Here is a 9352-nt window from a genome sequence, read left to right as displayed (position 1 = left end):
GGACTGGCAAAGGGGAGTGGTTACCTGGCAGTTCACCAGAACACTGTCTCAGGAGGATGTTGAAGACGTTTATATATTTGGAATTATGATAGCAGGGTCTCTGCTTTTTGGCATCGGCGGGGCTCTGTTTTATCGACTTTTGAAGAAGACACCGGGAGCAGTTTTGGCCATGGAAAAGCTTCCGAGTCAGTGTGAAGGTCTGGTCCTCGCTGTGGGAACTTTGAATCATCTGGTTTACGAGCTTAACCGTAAGGTGGAGGTGATTGAGAATCGCAGGTCACCTGCGGCTTCTGGGACTCGTCAGCGTGGTGGGTTCGACCTTGAAGGAGACTCATAGTGTGGATCAGTGGAATGGAATCCCACAATTAGGCTTTTTCGGAACCAGAATGCCCAGATGGACTCGAGGCTGAAGAAAAAAGTAATCTGTCTGCCTGAAGAAAAACAAGAATCAAGCTTGTCTGAATCAGACTCCCGACGGTCTCGGAAACAGGCCGACCATCAATTTCTCCTGGGACATGAGTACCCAAGGACAAAAGCTTCAGCTTCAGGTCCAAAGTGACTGAACCCTGGACTAACCACTAACCAGTCGTTCTGCCACTGCCATTTAACAGCTTGAAGATTGTTTTAACCACAAATTGAACAGCTGGTCCTCTTTGACAGGTTTATCCTGAGTCTCTTCAGACCTTCGAATGGAGCTACAACTATACATGACCCGAAAACTTCTTTTTGAACCCGTGTGACCTTTGAACTCATGGTCCAAACCATTTTAACAAGGAGTCGCAATAAAAACTAAAAACTGATTCCAGTTGAGGGCCAGCCTTTTTATCTAATGTTTTCTCTATAAAATAAATAATTTACCATGATGCTTTAATTTATTTTGTCTAAAAAAAAAATCCTATAAGGGTTTTTCTATTTAGCTCTTCCCCTCTAAACTCAAACCAGTTACCATGAGGTTCAAACTTCTTTTGATCAGCTTTAAAGTGAACAAATCACTGTGTGAACTCAGCACCAAGTCTGTTCTGTTAGAACTAAATGCACAGCAGAGACTCTTCCTCTCAGCACATAGCTGCAGAGGCTGCAGACACTCAACAGGGCTTGAGTGACATGCCACGCCTAAAGGCACAAGACCTCATTCTGCCACTACTGAAGAGTTTTACAGAGCATCTTTCACACCACAAGCAATCTTTGGATGTAAAATTACTAACCAGAGGAATACAAAATCCTCCTAGAGATGAACCCTGAACTTGACAAAGTGTGGATGATGTAGTGAGCTAGCTGTTAGCTTCACTACTAATTAATTATTTTTAAAGCTAGTTCAAGCACAAAGAATATTAATTGTTTAATTACAACGGATTCTTTTCTTTTTCGAGTTAAATTTCTGTTATGTGACCAAGATAACTTGTGAGTGGATTGTTTAATCAGTGACATGAGACGCCATTTTATCTTTGACCCATCAGAATAAATGCGGTCATTTATTTAACAGAATCAAAATTTAACATCAAAACATGTACACATTGATTTGCTGATCTGTTCTGATTAATAAACTCGGCACGCTTTACTAAACAAGACAACAGAACATTACTGATTGAAACTGATTCATCTCTGAAGGCATCTAGATTGATTTACTGGCGAATAGAAGTTTAAAGAGGAGGAATAGATTTAAGGAGGAAGTTTAGATGGATGAAAGTTATGTGTTGAACCAGAACATGGCACCCTTCCTCCGACATCCAGCTCAGCCCTCCGCTACACTTCAGGACGTGCAGCGACTTTGTTACCTTAGCAGAGGATGAATCCACTCCGGAACAGAAGTCCATTGGTACGCTCCCTTTTCAGCGTCTCCAGTTAGAGTAGCTGAGGGTCATCAGAAATCGTGTTCGGTTCAACCGAATAAGCTTCCTTAGAAGTTGAGCTTTTAATGCTCGGGTTGAGTCACAGCCGAGGCAGGCTGTGACTACGCTGGAATGGAGAGACCCTTGGCACATGGTCAAATCCATCCGCTACTTAGTTGAGACTCATCTTTGACTGAAAGTTCCAGCAAGACTGGAAAAGATTGCGAAGACTCCAAAAGACGACGAAGACTAAGCCCAAGACTAAGACTCGTGAAGACTAATGCCCCTTTTTCATTAGTACCGGTACGGGCCGACTGTACCCTACTTGGCCCGGTTCTGAGGCTTTTCCATTAGTACCAGTACTTAGCACCTGTTACTATTTTCAGTACCCATGGCTCTGTGGTTCTAACCGGTACGAAGAGGTACAAAAACGTGACGTCAGAACACTGTGGGTCACTGATTGGGTGGGGGCAGAGTCGGGGGCGGAGTCACTGGATCCTTCAGAAACTTTTCAAAACAATAATCCGTCATTTGCAATTTCTCGGACTGGAGCAGCGGCTGGATTTATTTTAAAGAGATATTTATATCTATAAATATATATAGATAAATATATATGTATATACATAAATACATATATATGTATATAAATATATATGAATATATATACAAATACATATATATGTATATAAATACATATATGTATATAAATATATATGAATATATATAAATACATATATATGTATATAAATACATATGTGTATATATATACATATATATATACATAATTGTGTGTATATACATATGTGATATATATATATATATCACATATAATATATATATATATATATATATATATACACATATATATACACATGTGTGTATAAATAAATATATATATATATATATATATATTTATACACATGTACATACACACATACATGCATACATATATACACACAACTTCAAAATAACATAAATTCTCAACCTGTACTGAAAATAGTTTCTGCGTCTCAGCGCCACCAGCTGGTGAGAGGTGGTGACGTCAATTTGAACCCCGCTCACTGGAACCAGTACTGAAAGCATAATGGAAACACAACCTGTACCGTACCGAGTAGAGTAGAGCCGTGCTGTACCGGTACTACAGGTACTAATGGAAAAGGAGCATAAGACTGAATAGTTCCAAGAAGTGTTGCCTTTTAAAGGGTATCCACTTCCTGATTGGTTGAAACAACCAGCAGGGGTGTAGTTCTAGTGATGTTAGAGGGTCACTAGAAGTCAGGAAACAGCAGGAATGTTTTAAGAATGGTTAGTACAGACGGAGAAATGCTTTTAAGAAATGAAAGGATGCAGGTGCCAGCAGCTCTTATTTACTGTCTGCGAGTTTTAAAAACAAGACACTTTGTTCTCATAACTTGTCTCTGACTTTCGACCGACATCCACTACTCCTCATTCAGACAGAAGACTAAATGCACACTTACTTCGTAAATAGGCATTTAACTGTATTATCAAAGTCTAATGAGGTTTAAAAATCATTAATATTGTTTCACAGTTGATTCAAATGAGTGGTTCACTTCAACATTTAGAAATGGTATGAACTAAACACACTTTTGATTATCAAGATATTCTAAAATAGTAATGATAATATAAAAAGAAGAGTGTTCTTTCAATTGATTAATTCAGGATACAATTAAATAGTGTCTTGATGAGATAATTTGTATTTCTGGATTCAAATCAATGAAATAGCAGTTCCTGTCCCCTGAAGGTCCTCAGAGACAAATTGATGTTGGAGGTCTAGTTCACTACAGTGACAATTTTTAAAGACTGGAACAAGTGCTGACCCACCTGTCAGGCATCTTGCGCTGTGGTACTCCTCCCAGATAGTAGCTGTCGTGGAACTGAGGGATACCAGGGCCGTCGACTCGGATGGTGAAGAGAGTTTTTGAAGGTTGCCTCACCACGATTGTTTGTTTGCTTGTCACGATGAAGACATTCAGCTTAACAGTTAGAAACAAGTCACATGGAGAAGAAGAGAAGTCGAACTGAATTGGATTGAACTTTAAAGTGATTTAAATATTAAGTAATTTTAATACATAAACTAAATTTCCAGTTTGCTCTAAAACTGGTCCAGAGTTTGACTGATGGTCAGAGAATGAAGGAAGACGGTTGTCTTAGTCAGGGCGGCTGTGGCTGAGTGGTTAGTGCAGTCGTCCTCCAATGCAAGAGTTGGGGGTTCGATTCCACCAGCAGTCACATGCCAAAGTGTCCCTGAGCAAGACACTCATCGCCTCTGATGTGTGTCCCATCGGTGTATGAATGTGATTTAAAGCTGTGATTAGTCTTTGTATAGATCTAGTAGAGTGTGTGAATGGGTACGAGGCACATATTGTTGTAAAGAGCTTTGAATATCTGGATAAGATAGAAAGGAGCTGTATAAGTACAGTCCATTTACCATTTAGTGAAAATGCAGTGCAAACAAAGAGTTGGAAAGACTTGAGACTCACAGACTTTGCTTCACCATCACTGATCTTCAGGTATTCTGAGGCTGGATCATCAGGTTCAGCATCCACCAGAGAACCATTGAAATTATAGAAGACCTTGAGTCTTCCCTGAAGCACGGCCAGGCACAGGAACTCTTTCTGATGAAGGAGGCAGACAGGAAGAATCCTAAGCAACACTTGAAAAATGACAGCAAGCTTTAATGCACCCTGAGGTTTTAACATGTTGACAACATGTTCAGTATCATCGTGTGTGTTGGTCTATACAGTTAACACATCTTATGATGCAACAGTTTGAATGAAACTCTCAGAAAGTAATTTTTAGATGAACAACTGATTCACTTTTAGAGTCAACCCAAGTCAAGATGGTCACCACAGCTAACCAAGCTCAGCGAGTAAAACATGTCTCTAACTCAGTGAATTTTACAGATACTCGGCTTCCTATTCAGCAAACTTATTGTGATAGCAGCTCACAATTATTCACAGCATATGTGCTGAGTGCTAACAAACCAATTAAGGCCTCATGTACAAAGCGTGCGTCCACACAAAAATGTGGCACATGCCCTTTTTTACAAAAAAAAAATTCAGATGTATCAAGAATGAAATGAACGTGGAAATGTGCACAGCCCCACACCAACTTCATGGCTGGCGTACGCACGTTTCCATGGTTATTGGTCCATTGGCAACACTTGCAGGTTATACTGGGAAACTGTTGAGGTGAAAACTGACTGTACACAATGGACACACATGATGACAATTAATAATAATAAAAATAATAATAATAATAATGTGTATGTATTGTCATCGTATGTTCCCATAATGTGTGTGCCACCACATGTATGCAATTTGATGAGTGGGTATAAAAGAATGTGTAAAGTGGTGCAGAAAATAGCTTTAACAACAATGTCTTTAGCCTTATTAGAGGATACAAGAAATGGTGCACTATGCTGACAGCGTGTACTGTATTTAGATGGAGAGAGGATTTTCTGGCCCCTGATAATGGACTGGCTCAGTCAGAAATTTTAGGCTTCCTAGGACAATCCTTTTGGAACTGCTCTTGGAGCTGCGGCTGGTCACAGCAAGGAGACATGCATTGCCCGTGCACAGCTGCATTAGTAGAAAAAATATCAAAAACAAGTGGTACGTCAATGTCACCTGTCGCTGAGGGATGTGAAGATTGAATGCTTTAGTTTTTGAGACGAGTGACTGGAATTGAACTGAAAATGCAAGTAAACTTGAATGTTTTTCGAGCAAGATATTTAAGTGGGTAGGAGTTACACTGTGGACAACAGAGGGAGGTTTTTTTTTTCCACATGGGATGAACCACAACTGGGAGTTTCCCCATCCAGTCTACATGTGTTTTGTGGATTTGGAGAAAGCATTTGACCGTGTTCCTCTGGGTACACTGTGGGGGGTGCTCCGTGAGTATGAGATTGGAGACCCGTTGTTACGGGCTGTTCAGTCCCTATACAAGCGGTGTGAGAGTTTGGCTCACATTGCCGGCAATAAGTCGGACCCCTTCAGGGTGGGAGTTGGACTCTGCCAGGGTTGCCCATTGTCAACGATTCTGTTCATAACTTTTATGGACAGAATTTCTCAGTGCAGCCAGCTGGTGGAGGGTTTCCGGTTCGGTGGCCTCAGTATTCCATCCCGTCATCGTGCCGTGATCTTCAGCTGTCACTGGAGCAGTTCGCAGCCGAGAGTGAAGTGGCTGGGACGAGAATCTGCACCTCCACATCTGAGGCCATGGTCCTCAACCAGAAAAGGGTGGATTGCTTTCTTCAGGTCGAGGGTGAGGTTCTGCTTCAAGTGGATGAGTTCAAGTATCTCGGGGTTTTGTTCATGAGTGAGGGAAGAACGGAGCGTGACATTGACAGACGGATTGGTGCAGCATCTGCAGTATGGTGGACTCTGTACCAGTCCATTGTGGTGAAGAGAGAGCTGAGCTGTAAGGCAAAACTCTCCGTTAACTGGTCGGTCTACGTTCCTACCCTCACCTATGGTCATGAGCTCTGGGTAGTGACCAAAAGAATGAGATTGCGGATACAGGTGGTTGAAACGAGTTTCCTCTGCAGTGTAGCTGGACTCTCCCTTAGAGACAGGGTGAGAAGTTCAGTTATCAGGAGAGACTCGGAGTAGAACCGCTACTCCTCCACATCGAGAGGAGACAGTTGAGGTGGTTCGGGCATCTGGTAAGGATGCTCCCTGAGCGCCTCCCTAGGGAGGTGCTTCGGGCATGTCCAACTGGGAGGAGACCCCGGGGGAGACCCAGGACACACTGGAGAGACTATGTCTCTCGGTTGGCCTGGGAACGCCTTGGAATCCTCCCAGAAGAACTGGAAGAGGTGGCTGTGGAGAGAGATGTCTGGACAATCCCTGCTCAAGCTGCTGCCCCCGAGACCCGACTTTGGAACAAGCGGAAGATAATGGATGGATGGAGAGAAAATGGCAGCTCAAATGTTGTGTAAAGTTTGCACTTAGTTCCACAGAGACTTCACCCCCTAACAAATCAGTGACCAACAATGCTCTGACGTCACATTTTGGTACCTGCTCGGCCCGGCTGGTACCCAGAGACAAGGGACTGGTTCTATGTACCGTTACTAGTGGAAAAACCTTGGAACCGCGCTGAGTCGAGTCAAGCTGTGCTGTACCGTTACTAATGAAAAATGTGTATAAGTAACCAACATTCCCCTCTTTGCCCCACAGCAGGGGACAATGAGAAGTTTAATGTGAAAAGCTTTATCTTAGTTACAGACTGAGATCAGCTATTTAAGCTTGGTTTTCTTTTTCAATTTTGTAAATTTGCTTGAGTAGGAATTCAGAAACAATTTAATAACAAATTAAAGGCCCAACATTACTTGAAAGAATGCATATCACCCACTGCCTTTCATGCAAGACATTGAGACGGAGTTTAACTTCTGATGAGAAATGACAGAGTTGGAGCCACTGTATTTTAGTCTATTCAATTCAGTTTATTTCTATAGCGTCAAATCACAACAAAGTTGTCTCAGGGCACTTTACAGGAACATTCACATAAAAGCCAATTAGTAAAGTTCTCTATCTAAGGAATCCAGCAGACAAGTTGAATCTTGGCTTCGTTGCAGTCTCCCATCCTGAGCAAGCACAGTGGCAACAGTGGAAAGAAAAACTCCCTTTTAACAGGAAGAAACCTCCAGCAGAACCAGGCTCAGGACAAGCGGCCATCTGCTTTGACCGGCTGGTTGAGAGGACAGGAAGGAGAGACAGACGAACACAGAATGGTAGGGCCAGGTATAGGTCCAGGTGTATCTGAAAGACAAAAACACATTTTAAGGATAGAAAAATATTTACAAATAAGAAACAGGTTGAGCAGAGTATGTAAAGACAGTAGCAGAGTGAAAGTTGTGGTCAGTATATCTGTGAAACTAATGTGTGGAATCTTACGCCCAACAGATATCAGCTGCTACAGTGACACTTTTAACTCAGTAACTCAAGCTGACTGTCATTTTTGTGTTTTAGGTCAACCATCTTGAATTGGACAAAGTACAAATCTTTATCAGTTGTAGAAGTTCCTCCATTCATTACTTTCTACAAGTTTAATTAAATTTGTTCAGGAGATATTTTGATCACAACTAGAGGCACACACACAAATATATTATGACCCACCTATGCCTTTCAGTGGCAGAGGATTATAGACCGTCAAACAAATGTGCAAAATTATTTTGTTTTAATTTCAGAACAGTTATTCTAGAACAGGGGTGCCCAATACGTCAAGGGCATTAAAAAAGTAGACGTCAGCCAATCATACCATCCATCCTCACTATGAAATTTGTCACTTGATTGACATAAAGGGCAGCCAGTCACAGCCCTCATTCTCTCAAACAAGGTCTCAGGGTGGAGATTTTTTTGGGGAAACCCCCCTCCATCGAAGTTGTGAAATTCTCCAAGTGTGAAGTCGTTGGTTACGTACTGTAACCCCAGTATGAGTATAGGCGTAGCCCTTTAAGGCTGTCGCTGATGGGTTTATCCCGATATGTGAAGCATTGCACTGAAAAATTTAGTCCATGCCCACCTGCTGTGTGGGCCCCACCCGATCCGTATAAATTACGTTACGAGCGGGTAATCGGCTCCCAAATAGCTTTTTCTTCAGCCATTTAGGAGCCGGTGATGCCCGATAGAATCTGGGGTTACAGTACGTAACCAACGTTCTATTTCGTATAGGCTTTGCCCTTTAAGGCTGTCGCTTAGTGGGTTAAGGGCGAAGCGGATGTTGTCCTCGCCTCACTGGGTCCATTCGAACACCGTATGAAGCAGAAGCTTGCCCAAAAAACGTCTTGTCACTCAGCCCCCCATGTGCGTAATTACGCATTGCGTAATTATGTGTGCCATGCACAGACGCATGTTGTGTACTATGCGTTCTGAATGCATGAACGCCCCGGAAAACTTCAACGGGGAGGGAAAAAAGCTGAAAAGAGCCATGAACCAACTGGTTTACAGCTGAACAGTATGAACAGATTAATAATAACAGGAGAGCTGCTTATTGATCAAATGAACTGATTGGTAACAATAGTCGTGAACTGATTAGTGACAATAGAACCAAAATAACAATCACAACTTGAGATTGATAACATCTCACACTGAAATGTATGCAGACAGATGTAAGTAAAACGGAGTTCCATGAAACAACAATATTCATTCTGTAAACACTAAGGACAGAATGTGTCATGGGACGAGCCGTCACATCACGTAGATAAAAGCGAATGAAAGAGCAGAGTGTTGACCACGTGGCCGCAGTGTAAATATCCTGCATTGTCATACCATTATGCAAAGCAGTCGAAGATGCGATACCCCTGGTCGAGTGTGCTCTGAGGTTGACAGGAGGCTCTAAATCTGATGCTCTGCAGGCTTCAGAAATGGCCTCACACAACCAGTGTGACAAGCGCTGGGTGGATAACGGGCGACCTGCAGATGCATCTCTATAATGCACAAACAAATGTTGAGTCCGCACCGGACAAAGAAGATGGAAAATTGCTTCTTCTTCTGATCTGG

The 9352-nt window shown here is 42.2% G+C and overlaps 1 protein-coding gene across 1 annotated transcript in view; it reads right to left on the bottom strand.

Moving 5' to 3' along the window:
* The window catches only part of LOC119416584 (laminin subunit alpha-4), a 104613-nt gene that overhangs the window by 88428 nt on the left and 6833 nt on the right, over window positions 1-9352 (bottom strand). Inside the window, exons 2-3 of the mRNA XM_037683774.1 lie at window positions 4331-4465; window positions 3672-3823 (exon numbers count right to left, since the gene is read on the bottom strand). Coding sequence (XP_037539702.1) covers window positions 3672-3823; window positions 4331-4465 — 287 coding nt within the window. The remainder of the gene's footprint in view (window positions 1-3671; window positions 3824-4330; window positions 4466-9352) is intronic.

The sequence above is a fragment of the Nematolebias whitei genome, chromosome 11 (assembly GCF_014905685.2).
Source record: "Nematolebias whitei isolate Nwh7 chromosome 11, NemWhi1, whole genome shotgun sequence".
Classification (NCBI taxonomy): domain Eukaryota; kingdom Metazoa; phylum Chordata; class Actinopteri; order Cyprinodontiformes; family Rivulidae; genus Nematolebias; species Nematolebias whitei.
The sequence above is the reverse complement of the archived record's forward strand: the minus strand, read 5'-3'. Positions and strand labels throughout refer to the sequence as shown.